Source organism: Temnothorax longispinosus, chromosome 7 (assembly GCF_030848805.1).
Source record: "Temnothorax longispinosus isolate EJ_2023e chromosome 7, Tlon_JGU_v1, whole genome shotgun sequence".
In the NCBI taxonomy this organism is placed as follows: Eukaryota; Metazoa; Arthropoda; class Insecta; order Hymenoptera; family Formicidae; genus Temnothorax; species Temnothorax longispinosus.
The window spans coordinates 8,428,222-8,454,409 of record NC_092364.1 but is presented as its reverse complement, the minus strand read 5'-3'; the positions used below and the strand labels follow the sequence as shown (position 1 = coordinate 8,454,409).

The following is a 26,188-nucleotide window of genomic DNA, read 5'->3' as shown; positions in this document are numbered from 1 at the left end:
CTCTTACGTTTACGTAGTTACGATATTGTTTTTCTGCCTTGCTTCACGTCTATCCCTACGATAGACGTAAGAGCTTACGTTTTGTTTTCTGCCATCAGCCTAAAGAATAAGAAATGCCTGGTCAACTGTTCGCTTTTATTTCCTAATAGTTATGGAGGCTCCGTTTTCTTTCTAGTAATATTTGATAAAAAGTAGAGATACGACCATTTCCACGAATTACCCAATTCTAATTAACGATTCATTATTATTGGTTCGCTTCTTCCGTTCATAACCGGGTCTGGTGATCGCGATTTTTATTTCCAGGAGTTAATAAAAGTACAGATGCTAGCATAAAAATATGAGTATTTATGTGGTATATTAACAATATACAGAGAGAGTTTATAAGTACAAACGCCGAGATAGTTCTTACATCTAATCCCATTCTCCAATATACATAGCACGCGAGGTCGGAGGTATTACGCCTCTCGTCGGGATCGGTAACCTTCCATATATGTGATTATACGGCGACTCATTCCTGTTGTCCGAATCTGAAAGCATAGCAGCAATTATTACTAATAAACGTGATTATAAAGCTGCTTAATATGAAGCCGTCTACGGACCATCCCAATAATTACTTTTCTAATAACTTCTCTACATTAAAAAATCGCTTTCTATATATTTGCCTAAAAATAGGTCGTAAAAAGATAGATGAAAAAGATTAATCTATAGTAATAAAAAGTAATAATAAATTAAATAAAAGTGTGCAAAGAAACTTGCACATTGCTTCCTCATTATTACAGATCGCTACCATTGCTCCTATTTTATTTTACTCACATAAAGCTCCTCTATGAGGAAGCTTGTATTTTATTTGACGCATAATTATTAGTATTTATTAGTTTGGCTTTCTCATAGAGGAAGCTTTATGAATTAAAAAAGGGTCAGCTTAGTAGCACAAGTGGGGTTTTAGAATTAACGTAATGTCAAATCGATGTTGACTTTGGGAGTTCAAGCTACATGGTCCATATATATGCCATGGACTTCGCATATAGACCTTTGATCGCGTATAAAGCTGGATCTAATCAACCAAATCTTAAAGAATTATATATAATATAGGGGTAGAAAAGACTGAAGAATTATAGAATTATAAATAGTCCGATATCTCAAAATTGGCAGAAGTTAGAGCAACCACGAACGTTTCTCAAAAAATTCAAAATTTTATAAAGAAAGAACCTTTTTTTACCGATTATTGCCAAATTCAATACCAACCTTAAAGAACCTTGAATTGGCTTTACAGAATTGCAAAATTCTTTTACAGAATTAAAGTACGCACAAAAATCTACCTCGCGACATACGATTTCATATCGAAACCAAAAAAATTAAAAATTTTACTAATTTGGGTATATACAGCTGTCACCTGACGACAATAACAAAAATACTGCAGTTTATATAAAATGACACCCAGGCGGGGTAGGGACAACATGTAGGAACAATATATTGTGTAAATAGAATTAAGATTTAACGCCTAGAAAAAAAGATTTTCTCTAATAAAATTTTATTGAGCAGAGGCACATGCAGGTTGATAGCTAAGATAAGCAGTATTGCGTGTAGCGAGAGATGGCGCAGCAATTGGACAAGGACAGATACCTATAGTTAGACAAAGACAGATATGGAGAAAACATAGAGACCCTCTAACAGAGTCTGGCCATAAGGACAGCCAGTTTTGATTGGTCCGCCAGTTTTGTCAAAGCAAGAGAAATAGAAAGAGAAAAAGATATAAGAGAGAAATGAATGTATATCCTTCTCTCTCGCAGGATTTTGATAAAACTGGCCTTATGGCCAGACTCTGTTAGAGGGTCTCTAGAGAAAACAGGATTAGAAATGTTGACATTATCGACATCGAGGAAGTTCGGCCTTCGCTATAGGATCCTCTTAATGATACTCTATCCTTCAAATGACTTAGGGTAGACCGAGGCGAGTCGGATCAATATAAGTTTTAAGACAGTTTTTGTTAGTGTTTATTTTTGTTTCAAACGAACTGCTTTATCTTATTAATTAGTAATCCGATTCGCCTCGGTCTACCCTATATATTTTTTAGGCAAAAATCCTTTTACCAATCTTCGTCAAATTCAAAACAACCTTCCTTTAATGATACTTTATATATAAGATTACATGTATAACTTATTGTACACTTTTTAGGCAAAAATCGGTAACCCCTTCACCGATCATTGCCAACTTCAACACCAACCTACCTTCCCAGATAGCACAGCTGATCTTTATGAATTCATAAAGATCAACTGTGCTATCTGGGTTTAATGATACTCTCTATTCATAAAAAAAAAAATAAGCTCGATATCTCAAAATTTGCGGAAATTAGAGTAATCATGTAGATTTTTTTAGATAGAAATCGATAACCCCTTTATTATTAACAATTTTTATTAATTCTATTATGTTCTTCAGTTTTTTCTACCTCTATTTCATATATGATTCTTTAAGATTTGGTTAATCAATTCTTGAGTTATAGAAATTTTGGTAAATTTGGCACACACACACACACACACACACACACACACACACACACACACACACACACACACACACACACACACATACATACGGAAATTTTTTAAAATTACGATTTTCCGACGTTTTAGAACATTTTGAACACATTGGCATCAAAAACTAAAAAAACAATTTTTTCTTTGGTCTTTTCTACCCCTATTTCATATATAATTCTTTAAAATTCGGTTGATTAGAACTAGCTTTATATGCGATCAAAAGTCCATATACGAAGTTTATGAAAACAAAGCTTCCTCTATGCGGAAGCAAAAAGTAACAAAAAATATTGATCTAAAATAATAAGTCACAGTTTACAAGTCATTTTACGTGGTAAAACTACTGCGCTGAACTAATATACATAATAGCGATTGTTTTTTAAGATAAATAAAAAATAATAATTATACTCAAAATTGCTTCTTACCAAGTCCACTTTCGAAGCTTCTGGCGTGATACATAATGGGTGGTCGATGGGTCGGCAGATGCCCATATATTTGAGAAGATTGACTACTAGCGTAAGCGGCGCCCGCGTAAGACGGCGCCGGCTGTGTCCTGGGGTGTCCTCGAGGCGGGGGTGGGCCCACCTTGCCATGACCGTTTCTCGCCATTTTGACGAAATTAGGCACGCGTGCCCGTAAACCGCAGTAATATGGATCGTCTAAAGCACGTAGTCACGAATTATGAGATGTATAAATATATAACTCATAATATAAAAATATAAAAATATAAAAATAATATAAAATAAATATAAAAAATATGTAACTTGATATATATATAAACGAAATAAAATAATGTACAATAAATAAAACGTAATCATTATTTTTATAAACATAATACGTAAATATGGACGTCTTTCTTTGGAAAGAGCTCTAGATTCAACATATTTAATGTAATTAATATTAATACGCGTAATTACAGAAATTTTAATATTGATCATGTATATTATACAGATTATAGAAACGGGACATGATGACAAACGCGACTCACCGTATTTTTTCCTATCGTCATGTTTACTTCGCTTCTCTTCCATCATGGGGTGTTTCATCGCCCTGCCATAGTCGTCATCTATATCGTCGTAATCAGGCTGAAATAATAGACGTCAAGTAGTATAGTATTATATTCAACTTAACGGCACAACTCTAAAGGTTTGTTCGCGTCGCATACTCCAATATACACCAGAGACACTTGGATCACGGATAAAGGGTGGCGATTGGAGCAGATGAGTTTTTGGAGTGCGTTGGAGTGAGTATACGTAGGAGCATGGTGGGGCGTGCGACGCGAACAAACCTTAAATCTAACGTGTCGTTTTTAATGTCTACCTTGGGGATGCCGTGGCCGTAGAGATTTTCTCTAGGCGGCAATTTCGGTGGTCTTTCCGCACGTCGATGCTGGTAACTTGTCGACTGCATGTAGATCTGTTCCCGTGAGTCCCTGTCCGTCATTATTTCGCTAGGACCTACGGACGACGACACACCGGCCACGCTATAAGGATCCTCGTCAGGAATTGGTATTCTAGGTCTATTTTTTATATCCACCGGCCTCTGTAATGCTAAAACTAAAGAAAAAAATATATATATACACACACGCCCACGCACGCACGCACGCACGCACGCATGTACGCACGCACGCACGCGCACACACACACACACGCACACACACACACACACACACACACACACACACACACACATAATGAGAGATGATATAAATTAATCGAAGGCAGGGAACAGATATCGAGACAAAGAAACATCATATTTAATTCTATCCAAAGATAGACCGAAAAGAATGTCGATTGGATAATGTTTATTAGAATTGTTGAAAAATTAAAGAAATATATCTTGTCTCTTAACCCTACGTATACACAGGAGAGTCTCCGAGATTCAGGCCCAACTTTCTTAAGTTGACATTTCGAGAATTGGAAGGGTAAGGGTTCAAAACGTTGACGTAAGAAAAGGATGCTTGGGGTCCTCTCAGTAGGCAGACGCGTCGACCCGCGCCATTCGTCGCTAAACTACCGAGCAGTGAACATACGAAATGAGTTTGAGGTCTCCGAGATCCTACAGTGTATACGGTGCAACTTTTTCCAAGGTATTTTTTCTAATTTGCTTCGTTTTACGTTTATAATATTGTATATTCATTGAAAATAGTATTTATTCAATGTTTTTATGGTTTTTTTCTAGCCGGAGATCGACAGGAAAATAAAAGGTATACGCAAATAAATCAGTAACCTATTTTACAGTTGAAACATGGAGACGCGTGCGAAAACGCGCGACAGCAGGAACGTACAGAGAATGACAAACTTCAAAAAGAGTTTGATTTTGCCCCCGGGATATGGGTTAAAAAACTCAATTAGCGTGTCCACGATGCGTTCCGAGATGCGAATTAAGCGCACCGCTCTTTGTTATGCAGTCGCTGCACAGAGAAGATGTAAACATTTAAAATGTAATATTTTTGTATTTTTCATTAAAAAAGTGAAGAATAAATAACTTACATTGCATATCGATTTTCGTAAGAATTCGTTTTATCTTTCTACCCGCATTCATATTATTATATAGTTTTTAAATGTTTTTATGTATCTACTACGTGTTACTACACATGTCAACGAACTAATAATATACGGTAAAAGTTACGGTAAAACAACATACTACAACTAAAGTTTTAGGAGCAAAAATTAAACATTTCATACTACCTCGAAAAACGCCCGAAAAATAAAAAATAGAAAATTCGTCATTTGTATCTCTTGTAATTTTGTTGAAAAAATTGGAATATTGGGACGCCAAATTTTTTTTATAGTTTTAACTAACGCCCTTTCACAGAATTTGCAAGAATTTTTCAAATCGGTCTATATATAAACAAAAGAGACATGATTTTTTCGCGTTTCTAGACTTTTGTTTCTTTTTTTACCCATATAATATCTCGGAACTCTTTATAGGGTTGAAAACAAATTTTTTTTATGGAATTTTAATTTATGTATATATGACTTTATGATACTTTTCCCCAATTTTTTTCTCAATTATTTAACGAGTTATGGCTTGTTAAATAATCGGGCCCGCGAAGCTCTATTTAAACGCTCCAGAATGAACCGAAGCGGTTCGTGACGTCACGATGTGAGAGCCGAACATGGTCAAACCTCGTTATTGTAATCAGCATAGCTACTGCGGTTCCAATTGAGCAGTTTCGATATAAATGCAATGATCCTAGTTGTTTTTCCTGGCCGGGATTTTCAGGAAGCAAAGAAAATGAGACACTTAATGTTTTAGAAAATACAATAACATTCATTGAAGATGACATAATCTTGAAAAGACCTCGAACATCTCCGTTGCTCCAAAAAGATATTATAGTTTGCAAAAAATGAAAAAAGTTTTCAGTCTTCATCCAATGTTAATGAGTGCGTTCCGGCAAGACACCGCTACCGCTACCGTAGCGCTACACAGATAGCCAATAATCACCAATAATCAGTAACGCTAACTCTAGCATAGTGCTACAAAATATAGCAAAAAAGCTTGAAAAAGCTGTAGCGGTGTCTTGCCGGAACGCACTCAATGACATAGCTCACGCAGCATACCCTTTCTCTCGAACCCGATACTCAGAGGCTCGATTCTTGAATTCATTAGCAAGAGAAACGTATGCGCAAATGTTGTTCTTACAGAAAATTTACAAATCGATCGGCTATCACATAGCTTTTAACCAATTAACGTGCAATGTTTCTGTAAGAGCAGAATTTTTGTACACGTTTCTCTTGCGAATGAATTCAAGAATCGAGCCCCTGGACGCACTCTAGCCTTATAGGCCCAGTTTCACAAGTGTCGGTTAACTTTTAATCTTAGATTAACTCACTCTTCGTCTCTTTCTAAGGGGGACATTAGAAAGAGACGAAGAGTGAGTTAATCTAAAGATTAATCCTTCGTAGTCACACATGGGTCATTTTGACCCGCGCTCAAGTTTGAAGCTAAATATCGGTAAGTGCCTGGCTTAAAATGAGGCTTGGACCGTCATCTACCAAGAGTTTGAAGTATCCTCTATAGGTAGAGACCGTTAGTCATTTGACTAAAGCGTCAGTGTTTATATGACAGCGGTTGCGAAAACATCGTGCACGAATGAGGGTCACATTGACCCGTAGTGTGACTAGCACGTAATTTTAGTTTTAAAAAATCGGATTTTTTTATTGTGCTTATAACAAGTGTCTGAACCGTAAGTGTGACTGTGGCACCTGCGACATATTTTTTCCATTGTTTTTATATAATATGCATTGTGTTTATATAATAATAACGGTGTTATTATTATAAAACGGTTAAAACGGTTGCACTGACTAAAATGACTAAATGACTTTTTTGTCATTTTATAACGAAAAAACAATAATACTTATATTTTTGTGTACTCAGAATATCCATAATAATAATAAAACACATTATTTTCTGATAAATCCACATTTTTTTCACTCCAAAATCGGGCCTCTTCATATGCCGGAATAAAGAATAAATACCTTTTTTGAAACGCGCACTAGAGGACTATTTTTTTTCTTAAAGTGTCGTATCTTAGAAGTATAACCTGCTTATTTTAAAAAATAACAAAATTAAAAAAGTTATGATTTTTTAAGTAAAAAAGCTACTTTTTTACGCATGTATCTCGTTCACGATTTTTTTTCAACATATGTTGCCATTTGATCTCTCACAAAATCGCAGTTGTTTTATATTCTAGAATGTTCAAGGTATGTTCCAGAATGATTTGAACTCGATCGGACCGATATCATTAAAATGACAACCATTCAAAATCGACTGGGTCAATATGACCCAGTATGACTAACACGCGATTCTACAGAAGTGTGACTACGAAGGGTTAAAAGTTAATAACCGACACATGTGAAACTGGGCCTTAAGGGTCGGCAGGATACGGTGAAGACCTCTGTCGGGTTGGCTTAGCTGCGACTCGCTGCGAGTCCGTATTTTATTTATTATAAATTTTTAAGAGCAAAAATGCAAAATAGGGCTCTGTAGCTGACTGCATTATTATATAAAGAGTACATTAAAAAAAAAATTCACGAATCTATGTAACTTATTTTATGAGAAATCTTGTTATTACGAATTACGGATTCGAATGACCCGACGTTACACACGAAGGGTTATTTATATCATAGTTGATAAAAATGACAATTTTATTTCAGAAATTTACTTTATAAAACCCTATTCTATCGACTTTTATACATAAGCTTGTCCCTTGATTGATTCTCTTGATCAATTGGAAAAAAAATAAAAAATAAACTGAAATATATCCATTTTACTGAAGTTACGATGACAAATGTGGATCGATACCCTACGGTATATAATACGTAGACAAAATAAGACTGAGCAGTATACCTAGGGTTAAATAACTTTAACGCGACTTCTAATCTAGGCCTCAATTAGACAAATGTCGAATATTGTTCATAAACAGTATATGAAAATGGCAGTATATGAAATATGGCGTTTAATGTATGTCACATGCTTTCCTCACAGCATACCTGGTGGCAGCTTCGACTTGAGCATGTCCAATCCTACCACGTTGACGATCAGCACCCACACGGGGCACTGAAGCAAGTCGGCTTCCGTTCTCACGAATATGATAGCGCTCAGGCACTGCATCTCCAATCGCCGTCTGTCTGGGTAGGCCCTTCGCGTCTCTCGCGATAAATTCGTTTGGAATTTATTCATGTCGAACAACTGAAACGAGAAGCCGGTAATGTTCAACATCGCGTTCCACGATATTAAAGAGAAAGTTGGCGGTTGCGTCACCAACTATGGCATCAATCGGCTTCTCGACAGGGCGGGATACGCGTAATAAAAACGTAGGTATCTATCGACGAAGGAGCAAACCAATAAATGCGAACGAGAATCCTTAGTTTTAGATACAGGAAGAACGACCACCTCGGATTGCGTTATGCGGCGGAACTATTCGCTCTCCTTTCGTACCGAGTGTGTGGCGTATGATTTCCTGACGATAAAGAGATTTAAACGCCTCTTATTATACGGTTCGCTTGCTCGTAGTTTTAATTAGAAAAGCGATGCGCGGTTTCTCTATCAACATGCATTCATATATAAGCATTGTGATAAAACCAACACGTGATCCCCTCGCGTACATACGCGGCGCGCGCAGCAAGGGAACTAGAGTCCCTGGAATACAGAGTCTGGCCAAGAACACAAAATGGCCGTGTATCTGTATACGAGAGATTAGTGATGCATAGTATGTATTACTGTGTTAGTGTCTAGCAATGTAGTTGTGTGTTTATGTACACTGTGATTGGTTACGCCATTGTGTGTTCTGACCAATGAAAAGAGGTCTAGGAGATTGCCAGACTGTGTGTATTCTAATGGCCTCTGGGGAAAAGCAACACGTACATACGTGCCACGGCGCTTATTATTATTATTGTTGTTGTTGTTGTTGTTGTTGTTGTTGTTGTTGTTGTTATTGTTATTATTATTATTATTATTATTATTATTATTATTAACTAGGAATGAGCAAACTAAGGATAGGTTGGGGAATTAGGGCCATGAAGTTTGAGGATAAGGTCAGGGAAGCAAGTGAAGAAAGGTGGATTAAAAAGTGTTAGATAAAGAAAGCAATGAATGGAATGATAGATATGGAAAGGAAAGGGAGAAATATTTTAATAGGAATGGGTGGAGTGTAGTGGCTGTGGAAGCCTTGAGAAGGGAGGGGAGGAATCTAGGTAAAGAAATGAGGAATAGAGATGAGGATGTTCAGAGGCAGTTAGAGGAAAATAGAATTTTAGAATCAAGATATAATAAGAAATACAAGGAGTTGAGCAAGGATTTGGAAGGTCCCTGCTATTTAAAGATGGATAATTTAGACAGGCAAGACCTTGGGGATAGTATCAGAGCTCTGTTAAATTTAAGATGCGGTAACTTAGAATCAGGTAATAGGTATTGGTTAGAAAAGAAGAAACGGATGTGTATTTTTTGCAACAAAGGTAAGGATAGCATGAAACACTACGTAGAGGATTGTATTGAGACAAAGGAATGGTTTACTGTATTAGGAAAAAATGATAGTAAGGAAAGATTGGAAAAACTTTGGAACGATAAATTGGACACCACCAAAGCGGAGGTATTGTTGAAAGTTGTTAGGGAAAGGAATGCGAAAGAAAAAGAAGATAGATATAGAATGTCAATAGGCTGTGAGATAAGCTGTGAGGTTAGAAGATAGTGCAATAAGATATAATTGTATAATTTATAATAGGATTTTTGGATATTTGTGTATACGTGGATTGAGTGCAAGTATGAGAGATTAAGGACTGATTGTAACCAAGTCCACTTTCTGGCTGTATTGCTAAAGTTAATAAACATATATATATATATATTATTATTATTATTATTATTAATTGGAAGTAGGCGAGAGTAGTTGAAAACCCCACCCCTCACGCGATTAACCCATTTTGATGTTTTCGCCGATAAATATTTCACGAAAGAAATCCAACGTAGACGGTTTAGAAACTGCGAAACATTATAACGTCGACTTACCTTTCCGGGTTTCTCGTGCTCGAGTGCACCCTGCGAATTACGTATAATCTCCGGACCGATCGCGTTGTCCTCCTGATTCGTCGATTTCACATATACGTTATTTTTACATAATCTCTTGATGAGAATGTTGCCCTGCTCGTCCATCTTTATTTTAACTCCCTGGTTTATGTGACGCTTGGCCTCCTCCGTTTTTGGGTCTCGCATGGGATTATCGAATCCGCAAAGTCCTATCCTGTAAATCAACCCGTACAATGCTAAATGTTAACTTATGTAATATATTTATAACGTACATCACTTCAAAAAGTATTAGTATTTATTTTATTTTCACCCTCTTTCGGTTAATAGATAGTTGTTAAATAAGAGATTAAGAGAGTTGGATTATACATCTTTTGATATGAAAAATCGTTAGCATTCTTATTAGAATAATTATCGAGAATTATATTATCGAGTATATTTCAACAAAAGATAATGTAAAATCAGTAAAATTTAATTAAACAAACTGTATTTTTATAGCACTTTTTTCTTATCTCAGACTCCATATTCATATTGGTATTGATATATAATTAAAAATTCTGTATATTAAATTACGAAAATCTTAGAAGACGCTGGCTAAGTAATTGTATCTTAAAGTCGTGTGTACCTGAATCCGTCAAATCCGTCATTCGAACCGTTTATCGTGAGGACAGGCGCTCTGGCATATGCTTTCGCAACCCGTCTATTTCTCTCAAAGACGATAACTTTCGCCCAAATTTCGTCGTCTATCTGATTCCATTTATCTAAGACCTCTTGTATGTGATCCTACAAATGTAAGATGAGCGAAAGATGAGCTAGTGCAGTAACAAGTTTGTACATGATGTGAACTATATTATATACAGAGCATTCTCGCTAAAATTTTCACATTTTTACTGCATCTCTACTTCTACTCATCTACTGCAATTTTAACAATTTTTTTCCGAGAAATATTCTAAAAAAGAAAAGACACGTATTTTTCAGTTTGGGCCTACGATCAATATTTCCGCCAGTGTAATTTTTGTAAAAATTGAATTTTTCGATATAACACATATATAATCTACTTTTTAAAACGTTAATATCATGGAAATGTTCAATCCTATTGAAAAACGGCTCGGATGAAATTATTCAGTTTAAAATGAATTACATGATGTATATATTCTTTTTAATTTTTGGACAGTCTAAAATTGTTATACGATGTTAAAGAGGAAAAAAACGTTTTTCGAAAAATTAGCCATTTTTTTAAATTAAAATTAAAATTAAAAATGTATAAAAATTTTTTATTGGAAATTACAAAATTTTTTAGACCTCTTTGAGCATGGCAAGATTTTTTTCAAGAAGTGTTTCTACCTATATTGAAATTTTTGAATAACCTGAATTCGGCATTATTCGGACTAAAATAGTTACAATGCATCCGTTAGTAGCAGATTAAAAACTTCAATTAGGTAGAACTTCTTGAAAAAAAATCTTGCCATATTCCAAAACGTCTCAAAAATTTCGTAATTTACAATAAAATTTTTATAAATTTTATTTTTAATTTAAAAAAATGGCGAACTTTACAAACAACAATTTTTTCCTCTTTAACATCGTATAACACAACTTTAGACTCTATAAAAATTAAAAAGAATATATACATCATGTAATTCGTTTTAAACTGCACTTCATTGGAGTCATTTTTTGACAGGATTGAACATTTCCAAGATATTAAAGTAGTTTTAAAAAGTTTTAAAAAGTAATCACCAAAAAATTTAATTTTTACAAAAATCACGTTGTAAATATTGATCGTAGACGAAAAATAAAAAAATACGTAATTTCTCTTTTTCAGAATACTTCTCGGAAAAAAATTGTCAAAATTATTGCAGTAGGGTAAAAATGCGAAAAATTCAGCAAAAATGCTCCACGCACACACACACACACATTTATTTATTTATTTATTTATTATATACAGTACCGATCAAAAGTATTGCATCACTTATGAAAACAGGGAAGTCATTACTTTAATGAAGAAAGACGTACATATTAATGTCAAATTTTATTTTAGTATTGTTATTTTATAGGTTTGATAGAAATGCTTTGGGGAAAAAAATAAAGAACTTAATAATTTACTTGCGTTTTCTATATATTTAACCTGTATATTATTTAAACAAACGTATATGGTAGGCTCTGAGTAAAACAAGTTAAGAAATAATTGGCTATGAGAGCCGACGCAGGATCGAATATACGGAAAAATTATATTTGCAGTCAAAACATTAAAACATTAAGATCAATCAAAAGTTTGGGCCCTAAATCGGGCCCTCTTCAGTGACTCATATAAAAGTTAATGTGAACGCAACGACGCGGTATCGCAATGGGCTGATTACAATATCGGATATGCACGCATATGCAGATTGCGATACCATTGTACGCGTGCATATCCGATATTGTAATCAGCCCATTGCGATACCGCGTCGTTGCGTTCACATTAACTTTTATATGAGTCACTGAAGAGGGCCCGATTTAGGGCCGAAACGTTTGATTGATCTTAATGTTTTAATGTTTCGACTGCAAATATAATTTTTCCGTATATTCGATCCTGCGTCGGCTCTCATAGCCAATTATTTCTTAACTTGTATATTATTTATTTCATACATTTATATGCCTAATAAAAATTTTATATACACATGCATATATACATATACATACATATATATACATATATATGTATATATACCTATATATATGTATATATAATTTTTTTATTTTTTAATATATATAATCAAAAAATAAGACAAATAAAGATTACCTTGTACAATTTATCCAAGTTATACCATATGTCTTCTTCATCTTGCTCCTCGTACTGCGACTCCACGAGATTATCTCGCGAACGCGAAAGTATCTTCCGCCTCGATACCATTTTGCGTCCCGATAGTCAATCTGAAAACAGAAAGAAAAAAACGATTCTTACCGTATAATCTCTCTTAATTTCTCTTCGTATCGAACATTCGAGCATCACGAAATTTTTTCATTGGCGAAAGAAAGAAAGAAAACTTTTATTGTAATATTGAAGAACCTGAAGAGAAATTTGTTGGCAGATTTAAAAGTCGTCAATTATACGCTTATCGGAGTTTTTGTCACTTCTCGCTTCTCTGAATACGCATAAAGAAATAATTCTCTCATTTGCAGAAAAAAAATATTATTGATCTTGTACGTTTTATTTCTCGTTGCATTAATTTAATAAGTCGTTTACAGTTCAAAAGTCGAAGGGATGATCGGGAACTTTTGCATCAGCATTTCCAAAGTGCGCGATCAGACGCGAGAAGAGAAGAGACTATTCGATAAGTATATACAAATCTCTTTTTTCCCTTCTCCTCTTTTTCTCTTTCTTTCTCTTGTTATTTACATCGTCTTATTATTTTTTCGCGAACAAACGCAACGGACTTTAGCGCAAAGGTACATTCGCGACTGCCGTATATATTATAGGCGTCGATATCAGGTACTATCAGCCATGTTCAATGTTCCTTGCAGTGCGATGCGGATGACGCTTCAGTTGTGACAAAAAAAAGAAAAGAAAAGGAATCATCGCCGCGATTTACGGGGCATGTCCGACGGGGCACGTGTGTGTGAGTGCCCGCACGACGGAACCTGTATCCGGCTTCGTGACGTGAGTCATTTCAGCTGATCCCCGCACTCGACATCGCGTCGCGTTTTGTTGTTCTCCGCTCCGGCATTAAATCTCCTCAGTCTCTGAATAACAGACATTTTTTTACCCGCAGTTTATGTGGCACGTTTTGAAAAAAGGGAGATACAACGCTCAAAGACACGCGAAAGGGTTACATTGTCCCACGTTGATCTCATCGTAAACTGGGGATACGACATAAGATTAATTTATTTAAGTACTTGTTGTAAATTGCGACCGTGATTTGCTAACCGATTGTTCTCACGAGAAGAACTTTCATTGAAATTTTTTAGTCGCGAGCCGTTTCTAGATAGCAAAAGAGAATTTAAAAAAAATTTGTTTTTGAATTCCCGAATTATGAAATAAATTCTTTTTTTGTACCATTTCTGCTCTGAAAAGAATTCAAAAGGAATTTATTTCTTTGTTCAATTCTGAGTCCTTGTTCAGATAATCAACAGAATTCTTTTTTTACTCCATAAAAATTCGCGATAAATGCGTAATTATGCTTTAGATATTATTCCAATGGAGCTTTATCTAAGCGCTATTTTTATCTGAAGAAGAACAAGAAAAAATTCTTTATAATTTATCCAAAAAGGATTTAACAAACTTCTGATCCAGTTTCTGCATCAGAAAGAACATAAAATCTAGCCATCATGTATTTTACTAGCTAATGCATTTTGCTGTGTGATATCAGAGGTATTACTTAAGTTGATCTGCAGCGAAGAATAAGAGTTAACTGTTTCACAGGCTCGCCTTTTATATCCTAGCGCGTCGCGCGTGAGGATTTTTGCTTACGAAAAGATACTGATGCATGATAGTCGCGTTGCGTCGTGTTATTAGCATTCGCAGTCTTTTTGAAATATCAAAAAGGAATTCTTTTTGAGTTTATTTCGAGCAAATTACGCGAATTCATATAAAGAATTTGAAAAGGTAAATCCTCTTTGAGTTTATAACAATTACCCATGCTGAGTTGCGAAATTAAAAATGGTTATACACACGCACACACACATTTTTTTATCACAAAGTGACATTACTCTTTAACTTGCGATTTAACCGGGATATTCAATACTAGAAATGTAACGAGTCGAAAGGAGAGGAAAAAACGAGACGCAATCAAGATGCCTCTGATAAAAAAAAGAATCGCACTCGTCGAGAGTCGAAATCGCGTGCGACTCACGAAGTACCGTGTACACTCGATCTGACCTGATTAATTTCGAAGATTATATCGCTGTAAGACCTCCTACTAGAAGGCAAAAGAAGAAAAGAATGTAAAAGTCAGGAAATGGGTTAAGGAAATCGCCCCGCCCTAGAATGCAAAAAGTTATACGAAAGTGGACGAATCAGATTCGACGGAGCGATAGCGCAGGTGGAATACGGTTGATTTACGATGAGCTCCGAGCATCGTGAAAGTGCTGTTATTAAACGTATCGCTTGGCTACGACTGGTGTCCGAATTGGCTTTCACGGCTACTCTTTCGAGCAAGATCTTTTATTTATAGTCATGCATTAATGAGGAAAAAATAGGCGGCGATTCTCTCTCGAGAAATTGGCCAGCGTAACACTTACGCGCGAAAACGTTCTGTGATTTACTTTTACATTTTATTACGCAAGATACATCTTTAAATAAATAAATAATAAATATATATATATAATATAAATATATATAATATAATATAAATATAAATATATATAAAAATATATATATATAAAATATATATATATAAAAAAAAATAAATTAAATTAAATTAAATTAGATTTTTCAATAGACTGACGGTAAATTATGAGCAAAGTATAATTTGCTAAACATGACATGATAGTTCTCAAATACTTTGGAAATTTGTATTCAACATATTATTAAAAGAAATAAACAAATATTTACTTTTTAAAAATTTTAAACAAATAAATTAAAATAAAAAATATTAATTTTTTCCCTCAATTTTCTCAAACAATCCGTTTTGCTCCTTATTTTCGAATATATTTTCCGAAAAATATCAATTTTATTTACAATAAATTTACAAAATTGATGATAAAACCACAAAAAATGTCATATTAAATCGAAAAGTTGACATTTTAAAAATTTCATAACTCGGAAACCACTTCTATTCCAAAAATGAAATTTTCAGGGTTGTTTAAGGATATAATGAAGTATATTCCCTGAAAATTTCAAAGGATTTCGAGTTGAAAGAAAAAAGTTCTGGCTATCTGAAAATGGCGATTTTTCGAAAATCGATCGGCTTTAGATGGCCATAACTTAACGAAATAGAAGCAATCAAGTAAAAAGTGGGTAGATTTCTTCAGAGTATACCTGAACACAAAATATCAGCTGCTGATCAACCCTCTACTTCGAAAACTGTAGATATGACAGCATTTCAAAAATAGGCAAAATTTCTCTAAAACAGTGGTTTAATTAGCAGCTCGCCGTGAAGCCGGACTTGAGTGTAAACCAATGACCAATTTTTTCCTTAAAAGTAGAGGGTTTACAGAAAAGAATGCGGCCTCAAACGAGTCTCTAAGTTATATAGAAGCTGAGATATAAATTTTTGAAAATGACTGAAAAATCGACTTTTTTCAAAATTAAAAAAATTCTCCAGCGGCCGGATTTGATCGAATCGGGCTCAAATTTTCAGGATCAACTCCTTTTCTACTGTACTTTCGAGGAAAAAATCGGCATCAAAATCGGTGACCCACCCCCGCAACCTTTGGTCGAAAAGTAATGGATCTGCCCATATATATATATATATATATATATATATATATATATATATATATATATGTATATACATATGTATGTATGTTGCTCGCCTTCGGCTCGTGCGTCCATTCCGCACTCGTGTCCAATTCTCAACTTCTCGCACTTGTTACACAAATAACTATTATTTCTAAAATTTGGATTTTTTAATGCTAAAATATTCTTGCGATAAACTGCAGTCAATTTAGATCCAAACTTTAGCGTAAAGTTAATTTCATCAATAGCTTATAAGGGTCAATGTATTATTCGAATTCGATGTTAATATCTTACTTTATTATTTTATTTATACATATTAATATTTTAATATTAATATTAATATTTTAATTTTAATATGTTATAAATATGTATATTACCGATATAATATAATACCGAAATTAATATTAATAAGCAATATAATTCTGCAATGCGTGCGTTTTCGTTAGGTATTAAAATCCATATTAAAATAAGAAGCTCATTGCCGAGCGCAGAGATTTTACGTAATTATTTAGTTTTGTGACTGAATCTCCGTTTTTTAAGACTAAGGATTTAAGATATTCTTATTTATAAAAAAAAACTTGTTCCGCTTAAGATATTCGCTCTCTCTCTTCGCAGTAAATAATAATGATGAATTTAATTGTATACGCCTAAATACCACGGATTGTTCTGCAGATACTTGCGCGTCTAACTTGTCTCGCCCTGCTCGAAACCTATGTGAAGTTAGCACCCCATTTTTGAAATTTTGAAATTTTAAAAGTTGTTCCGAGTTGTTCTAAACTTGTTCTAAATTGTTCCAGAAAATCAAATTTAAAAAAAAATGTTCGCGGAAAATTAATCAAAACAATTTTCTGACCTAGCACTCCATTTTCTGAAAATTTTTCAAGGTTGTTCCAGGTTGTTTTAGTTGTTCTAAACATTATTCCAAAGTATTAGTTTCATTGGTCAAAAACTTTAAGAGATATTGAAAAAAGAAAAATTTTGGAAATAACAGTTTTTGGCCACTTATTCGTAAACAAAAACACTTACAAAACTGTCAATTTAGACATATTTATAACCGCGTAGAACAAAATTTGTAAGACCAGAACAAGAACTTAAAGGACACTTTACTCTTCATCGAAAAAATTTATTTTTCGAATTTCTTGGTTAAAAATTTTGTCCTGAGTTGTTCTAGTGGAGAACACGATAGTTTTAAAACGGAAAGCCTGGAACAAGATTTTTAATCAAGAAAATCGAAAAATAATACTTGTTCTACGCTTCCTATATTAAAATTATCGTGTTCTCCACTAGAACAACTCAAAATTTTTAAAACCAAAACAAGAACCTAAAGGATACTTTACTCTTAATCGAAAATATTATTTTTCGATTTTCTTGGTTAAAAATCTTGTTCCAGGCTTCCCGTTTTAAAACTATCGTGTTCTCCACTAGAACAACTCAGGACAAAATTTTTAACCAAGAAATTCGAAAAATAAATTTTTCCGATAAAGAGTAAAGTGTCCTTTAGGTTCTTGTTCTGGTCTTACAAATTTTGTTCTACGCGGTTATAAATGTCTAAATTGTCAGTTTTGTAAGTGTTTTTGTTTACGAATAAGTGGGCAAAAACTGTTATTTCCAAAATTTTTCGTTTTTCAATATCTCTTAAAGTTTTTGACCAATGAAACTAATACTTTGGAATAATGTTTAGAACAACTAGAACAACCTTGAAAAGTTCGATTTTCGGAAAATGGGGTGCTAGGTCAGAAAATTGTATTTATTAATTTTCCGCGAACATTTTTATTTTAAAAATTTGATCTTCTGGAACAATTTAAAACAAGTCTAGAACAACCCGGAACAACTTTTAGAATTTCAAAATTTCAAAAATGGAGTGCTAACTTTACACAGGTCTACTCGAAGCTATACTTTCCGATGTAAGTCAATAGTACTGCCACTTAAGGACGTTCTCCGATCCTTATACTAGAGAAAATCGATTTTCTTAGGATTTTCTTGAAACTGTGAATATACGTTAATTTTTAGGTGTGCTTTATGCGTGGTATAAATTTCAGTACCTCTTCCGGGATAAAAAATAAAGATACTGAGCCTCAAAGTTTCAACTTTTACTAATGAAAAGGTTTTCCAGGCCAAACGGTAAGAGATACGAGGTTGGCCAAGAGGACCAAAGTTGCTCCTCTCGTCGAGTTCTATAAGGAAAAAATACCAAAACTAAAAAAAATTAAATTAAAATTTTTTTTTTGAAACTTTGAGGCTCAGTATCTTTATTTTTTATCCCGGAAAAGGTACTGAAATTTATACCACGCATAAAGCACACCTAAATTAACGTATATTCACAGTTTCAAGAAAATCCTAAGAAAATCGATTTTCTCTAGTATAAGGACCGGAGAACGTCCTTAATCGCAGCATTCGACGCGTAACGAAACGGAGCCTCATATGGCCTGAGGTACCGTAATGTCGATTAGGTAGTTACGGCACGCAGCGCGCCCGGGTCGATCCCCAGATTAAATCCCCGAAAGTGTCGCCACCGCCGTTGACGTCGCTTCGCGTCGCGTCGTGCCGGAGATTCGAATTCCGATCACCTGGCTCAAACCTGTGGAATTTCGCGCGCCAAGGCGACGATTGGTCGATGTCTCATCGGGAAGACGCGTGACGGAAATCGACGAAAAAAAAAGGAAGAGGAAAGAAAGCAAGAAACCATACGATGCGACTCCGCGACTCGTGATGTCGCGATGAAATGGCAAGACTCGCTAGGAGAAGTGATTTCGTGACGACGAAGATTTTCGCGCACCCCGAACGCATTTCAGATGTTAATCCAATGCGTTACTGCTTAAATGCAGAAGGAAACAATTTCTGCCGATAATTTTGAGTTTAAGAATCGTACTAATAAGCTAAACGACACCAGAGTTTTAAAGACGTCCCAGACAGCACGCATGTCCAAAATCGAAGCATAATGTTTTTAAAACATTAAAAACATGTTTTAAAAACATCTTTAAGACGTCTTACGATATCTAAAAGACGTTTTAATGACATCTTTAATACGTCTTATGTCCCGATTTTGGACATGATGTTCTGTCTGGAGTCTCTTTCCAAAGAATGTCTAGAATGTTACAATAGCGTTCAAATGTTGACGCCAACTAGACTTTTAACGAAAGTTGTCAATTAAAAATTTCCTATCGCATTTGATGTGAATTATTTCCCCGTTACATCTTCAAATTATGACCTGTTCAGCTGTGTCTGATGGACCACCATGTACACTGTGGTACAACTGGTACATATACGCCCTAATTACGGATAGATAATCATTTTCCGCGAGAGAGTGGCCAACTTCTAAAAACGCTTCTTGCGGCAATATCGAAGATAAGACGAAATAATTGATGTAATGATGTAACATTTACGTAACGAAATCGAACGGTCTTCGTGGCGACGATGGTGGGACCCTTGATTTACGAAAGAGCGTATTCTCCCTTATTCAGAGTGAGAATCCGAGACATTCCTAAACAGAACAGAACCCCCGAAATCTGACTCACGAGTGACGCTCTTCTATTCCCCTTCGACGACGATTTTGCAACGTTCTCCACGTAGTAGGTGCCTCATGGCGTTTGTCCATTATCTCACCGCAAGGCACGGGATTGCGTCCGAGCTCGCCATCTGTTTCGCGCGTATGCACATACGTGGGCAAGTCTCCCTAGGGCGAAATCACAATGACGATTTCGTAATGAGCCCGATCTCGTGCGCCGATAATGAGGAAAAAGGGATCCCGGCCTGGATCTCGCGAGTCGTGAATTGCGCGGATCTCCGCTGCGCCACGGAGGTGAAAGAAACGTCACACGGCCGACTCTGCCTTCGACGAATGAACGAACGAACGAACGAGCGAGCGAACGCCCGGCCGCCACCAGAATTTCCCTGAAACTGCTTTCACTTCTTCGAAGAATGCGAAGGCTGTTGTATACGACCAGCGGCAGCGTCTAGCACGGCCTGGCTGGAGTACAGCACACACACCGGCGCGGATCCCCACTTTCCTCGAGAGATTGGCGGTGTGGCAGCCACACTGTGGCTCGAATCACTATCCGTTCGCCGTGGTGTGCACTGTGAAGACACACGTACACATAAATGCACGGACCACTATGCCAGACCACGTATGGACACCCGCACATCCGTGCGAGGCATACACGACCGTTCGCACGCTCTTTATCTTCTTTTTGCCTCTCTCCACCTCTTTTCTTGACGGGTATTTCACCATGTCCCTCTCGTTTCTCCGCGATTTTCTTCACTCTTCAGCTTCTGTCGTCACGTGCTTCTCCGTCTTTGTTACGGACTGAGTATATCTTCTCTTGAGAACTCTCTCTCTCTCTCTCTCTCTCTCTCTCTCTCTCTCTCTCTCTCTCTCTCTCTCTCTCTCTCTCTCTCTCTCTCTCTCTCTCTCTCTCTCTCTCTCTCTCTCTCTCTCTCTCTCTCTCTCTCTCTCCTCGATTCTCTTCGTACTTCAGCTGCCGCCTTCGTATATCTCTTCATCTCTACTACACATTTCCACGGATTTGTGTTCTCTCTTTATCAATTTCGCTGTCTTTCCCTTTTACTTTTCGGTTCTCTTCGCTCGGCACTATCTTTGTATCTCCTTGTCTTTGTCAAAGTATCTCTTTTCTTCTCTGCTTTCGTACCTCTCTCGTTTCTTCAACTTTGAGAGAACGGCAGTCTGTCTCTGCTGTTTAATACCCAACTGTATCAAAATCCAGTTCTCTTAAATTGTTTCTTTCATATAGCTTCGCCATTATTCATATTCTCTCTGTAACTTTTCTTCGTCATCGCTAATTCACGTCTCCTGTCATTTCTTCCAATTATTCCTGTCCACATTTCTTCTTCCTCCTCTCCTTCTACTTTTTATCCGCCATTCTATCACGCACCACCCACTCCTCACTCTTCTTCGCGCACATTCGCTCACTCTCTTTCTCGCTCGCAGACCCCTTCTTCTCTCTTTTTCTCTATCTTTCTCTCCCACCTTATTTCGCCAAGTCCCAGTCAACTCGCCAAGTGACTTCGATGAGTGCAACAGCGAGATTTCGAAGCAGTGGAAGGAAACTGGTTATACTCGGCCGCGCGGCAGCAGCCAAATATTTTACGCACACACCTTTTCGCGGGGACAACCCCGGCGGGTCCGGTGCGAAATACTCCTATAAGCGATTGCAATGCAACGAAAGTAAATCGCGGGGCTGCAATTAAACGAAAGCGAGAATTAAGCGAGGACGCGGGAATGCGTAAATCGCAATTACTATATACGATCCGTGCGGCGCGACGCAAACCCGCAACGATTATCCCTCTTTACGATATCGCCATAAATCTGCACGACTTACGACCGTAATATCGATAAGGCGCCGATATATCGCCATTTTAATTTGCGTGAGGCAATAAACTCGACGAAATTACCGACGAGGAGGATCGGCTCTTCTTCCTCGTGCGATGAAAAGTAGTATGTACAACGACCGACCGGCCGTGACTACTTTCTTGCGAGGCACCCTCGAGGAAAACCGATAAATCGCTCGCAGCGAGCTTCTTCATATTTATGCCTATTAATAGACAACGATCGATGACATGAACCACCTCTAATATTTCACATTCATTCGACTACAGATTTTTTTTAATTCTCCGACTTTTTTCTCGATTATCACCAACTTCTATAAGACGAGATGTAGCCTTTCATAAAATCTAATCCAATTCAACCGTATTTAAAAAAATCCCGAACTAAAACTTTATAAAAACTGCCTCTATGGTGTTTTTTTGAAACAATGCGCCGCTTTCGAGATAAGGTAAAAAATTGAAATTAAAAACTGTAAATATAATCATATGTATCAATACTGGTCAATATCGATACTGGAAAATAGTTCTTAATACCACATGTATATGCACATACCAAATTTGAATAAAATATTTTTAAAACGTTTTTCAAATTTTCGAAATTTTAAGATTTTTTTCACAACTTTAACACTCTGTATTTTGAAAACAAAGCAGTTTAGAGCATATCACGGTCTTACATGGGGCATATGTTTATAGGATCTTTTCTTCCTAAAATAAGCCACGGAATATCCCCTTCATTTTTTTGTACCTACTTAGGGAACACCCTGTATATAAAGCGTATCTGAGTATTTCTATCAATATTATTAAGAAAAGAAATTAAGGCTGTCTGCCTTAATAGAGGGCACCAGATTGATTATAGTGTTTTCGACCGGAAGTACGAGAGCTGAAATCCCGAGTGCAGAGAAAAGACGTGTCATTACCCAGATAGCACAAGTAATCGAATTTAATTCTATAAAAATTCGCGTGTTCGAATTCTTGTAGACTTCAGGATGTCTGTGCAAAAAGAACTTCATAAGAATTATAGCCAGATTTCGGTTCCTGCTTCTAGCCGATAACATCAATAAATCAACCTTCTAACGCGCATTTACGTCGAATCTGAATTCGATGGAGGCGAGCGGCCGTTCCGAATTGGCGTCGAACGCGTTCTTTTCCTTGGCCTATATATAGTCAGCCGGAGCTGAGCGAGAAAAGAAATTGTGGGTACGATCCGCCGTGTGCCACGGACAGGATAAACGTCCAGCGGCCGCGGAATACGTCAAGCGTGAAACGCGTTTCCATCGCGTTTAGAACAGACGTATTTCTTGGCGTTCGGCCGCTCGTTTCGTAGAAAGCGAGGAATTTGCTTACCGCGGAAGCAAGCGAGCGCAGCTTGCGAGCTGCTTGCGGCTTTCACGATTATGCTTGCCGCTTGCGCGAAAGTCAATCTCGCAATCATCGACTCGCGCGGCGCAATCGCGAGTCTCGTGTCTCGAAACGTGGTATGACGCCGACAAGATTAATTTCCGACAATTCCCGATGAGTTTCCGACCTCGATTCGATTTCCGCGTGATACGTCTTTCGGCGCGGGAACAAGATGACTTCGCGCCGACGATTCTCACGAACGAACGCAAGATATAATTATTGATATCGGTTGATATCCAAACTCGGCGTGAACTCAGCGAAATTATTATACCGGTTTTGTTCCCCTGCCGATACCTGTGGAACGCCCGCCGCGGAATTCCCCGGGGAGCGGATCCTTCACGTAGACGCGCCTTACCGAAACGTTAAAAACGCATTTCTCGACCTCATTGACTCCCCGTCTGTTTTTGGCGAGAAAGTTGGAGGTAGAGATTGGAGAATTAGTTGTGCATCAACTAATTGACTTTAATTACGTGTTTACGGACACGCATCCGTATGAGCTAAACAAGCTATCACATTTCGTCATCTGTAGAAAAGATGCGTTTCCAACGTCTATTGTTATTTGGGAGACGGGGGCCACTTTGATCGCGATTTCAAGCCAGGTTTCAAACTTCCCTCAGGAACGTTGCCTCGCGCAGAGCGGTTGCCAAAGTGGAAAAGCGGAGCATTATAGCGCGAGGGGGAGACATTGCGACATCGCGCTATCGGTCGCGGGCCACGAAACTCCACGCTCTCGTATGATACGACGCGATACGTGTGAGCGGCAGAATATCCGGCTCGCGTTCGCGAAAAATCTGCACGGGATGTGACTTTCCCGAGCGTTCGACGCTCGTAACGAATTGCATGTTGCATGACGGGACCTCCCGCGCTCTCACAACAGAGCGACGTCCCGGCTGAACGTTCGGGCACGCGTAGAAAGAACCCAGATAGCACGCATGTCCAAAATTGGAACATAAGACGTCTTAAAGATGTCTTAATAACGTCTTTAATATAAGACATCTTATGTCCCGATTTTGGACATGGTGCTCTTTGGGAAGAAAAAAAGAAGAAATCCCTGTTGATGTTGGAAACCACCTTGGAATCCACGACGAAGTCACGAAAAGGCTCGCGATTCGTTTACAGTTGACTTCGCGAATTGTATCGTCGTTCAGACGACGTAGCGTGCGAGCAGAACTCACTTTCACGTCGCTCCCTCGCCTGATCGTACTCCTTCCTCGTGCCTTCCAAGCCGAGAATGTATCGCACATAAGTAAATGTCGCGCTTGCTCAATTCAACGACTACGACGACGATGATAATGATGATGATGAGGATGACGACGATGGCCATCTCGTTCACTCGGAACGACATTTTTATCACCGTGGATCAAGCATCGCATATATGTTTAAAACGCACGTGCTTTGTACACCCATATATGTATACTCCTATTTGTTATATATATGTATTTGAAATCTCGGGGAACCGTACATTCCGCTGCTCCACTCTTCGATCTCGCCGCAGGGTCCCCACGAGGACCTCTTTTCCCGCCGTGACCGTTGTCCATATGTCGCGCTATCCCGCGGGTTCCTCTACGTACCTCTCGAGTAAAAGCGCCTGGCGAGCACGTCGCCCCGCGTACGCCTCCGCCGTTCTCCACCGCCTACAATATGCTTCACAGACTGGTTCAAGATAGGCATTCGCGCTGCTCGTCGCCGCGCTCTCTCCTATCCATAATCGGCGAAAGTCGCGCTGGATCGCGACGCGATGACGTGTCTTATTGCGATTATTGGACGCCAATTATTCGCGAAGTCTGAAAGTCCAAAGTTCGTGCGAAAATCCCCGGCGGGCACTATCGTCGACGAAAAGGACGAGCGCAGAGAAGATCCTCGCGTCGGCCACGGCTGCCGACTACTGTTATGGCTCGCGGTCGCGGTCGCGCGAGCGAGCGAGCAGACATATACTAAAAAGCAAGCGGAGGAGAACGCGCGGGGTGCCTTGTTAAATAAGGCGCGCGCCTTTATTCGGCCGTGCCCGCGCGCCCAAGAACCTCCTTCGATCGCGGTGTACTGCCGTTCACTGCTCCGCTCACCGCTGCTGGTGGACCGCAGCAGGCCTTGTGCCTCCTCGGCACTCTTGGGCACCGCCGCGAGTGAGAGTCACCCAGGACGTTCACCATGTTGGTGAACAGTCACTCGCGCATGCGCGCGCACCACCTCCTTGCTCGCTGTCTACCTTCACCGTCGATGACGTCAAAAATAGGACAAGGAGCTGGTGGCCTTTGCTACAAGGTGCGGCGCGAGGGGGGTAGGGGGTCGGAGGAGGGGGAAGAGGGCCACTGAACTGTCCCTCGATGTCTTCTGTCTCGACCTCGCCTCTCTATCTCTTTGCCTCCCTCTTCTTCCCGCCGCCCCCATCGTCGGCATAGGTGCTCTGGGCCCCGCGGCAGGGCCGGAGGTGGCTGGCGATTTACCGATGAGGGAGGAAAAGGGTACGCGTGGTCCGCGTGGATTGTAGGAAGGATCGTAGGGACGTAATAGAAATAGCCCAACACAATGCAAAAGACGTCTTATATTCTAATTTTGGACATTGTATTGTTTTGGAAGTGATCGGAGCAAACGAGTAGTGCGTAAACTTGCTTTATCCTTTTAAAAAAAATTTCGAGGAAGATATCCTTGAAATTATATTCGGATGAAATCTACTATTTTGCACGCGTAACATATCGGACGTAACATATGGGACTCGATATCTCACGAGGGGACGGAGGGGATCAACAATGACGCTAGTCCTCGTGAGAGCTCGCCACCAGTTTCTTACCCTCTCCCACCTTTCTCTTTTTCTCTCTCACGGGACCTCGCTCCTTGTCTTGTTGGCCTACCACCTCGTGTCACGTACGTGGATGCTTGCATGTGCACGTACGCGTCGTCCGTCCGCATTACAAATTTTTGGTACCATGTGCCGCGTATGGTGCGCGCGTATCCGCGGCAGCGAGCAGTACCAAGTTAAGGGCCACTTCGACCAAACTCCGATTAACTTAATCGTTGATTAGTC

The 26,188-nt window shown here is 38.2% G+C and overlaps 1 protein-coding gene across 6 annotated transcripts; it reads right to left on the bottom strand.

The window, feature by feature from the left end:
• Nucleotides 1-325: 325 nt before the first annotated feature.
• Nucleotides 326-25,249, bottom strand: Exp (expansion). 6 transcript variants are annotated; one of them, XM_071783246.1, is made up of 9 exons: nucleotides 25,230-25,249; nucleotides 12,832-12,962; nucleotides 10,681-10,838; nucleotides 10,041-10,272; nucleotides 8,030-8,228; nucleotides 3,852-4,087; nucleotides 3,520-3,616; nucleotides 2,957-3,190; nucleotides 326-527 (listed from the first exon to the last, which is right to left on the bottom strand). In XM_071783246.1, the coding sequence occupies exons 2-9, from the start codon at nucleotides 12,940-12,942 to the stop codon at nucleotides 412-414; spliced, it is 1,383 nt and encodes a 460-aa protein (XP_071639347.1). In that variant the 5' UTR covers nucleotides 12,943-12,962; nucleotides 25,230-25,249; the 3' UTR covers nucleotides 326-411. The 6 variants fall into 6 exon arrangements, with proteins under 6 accessions (XP_071639347.1, XP_071639345.1, XP_071639343.1 ...); XM_071783244.1 differs by lacking the exon at nucleotides 25,230-25,249 and adding an exon at nucleotides 24,629-25,223; XM_071783242.1 differs by lacking the exon at nucleotides 25,230-25,249 and adding an exon at nucleotides 24,738-25,223.
• Between the last annotated feature and the right edge of the window lie 939 nt (nucleotides 25,250-26,188).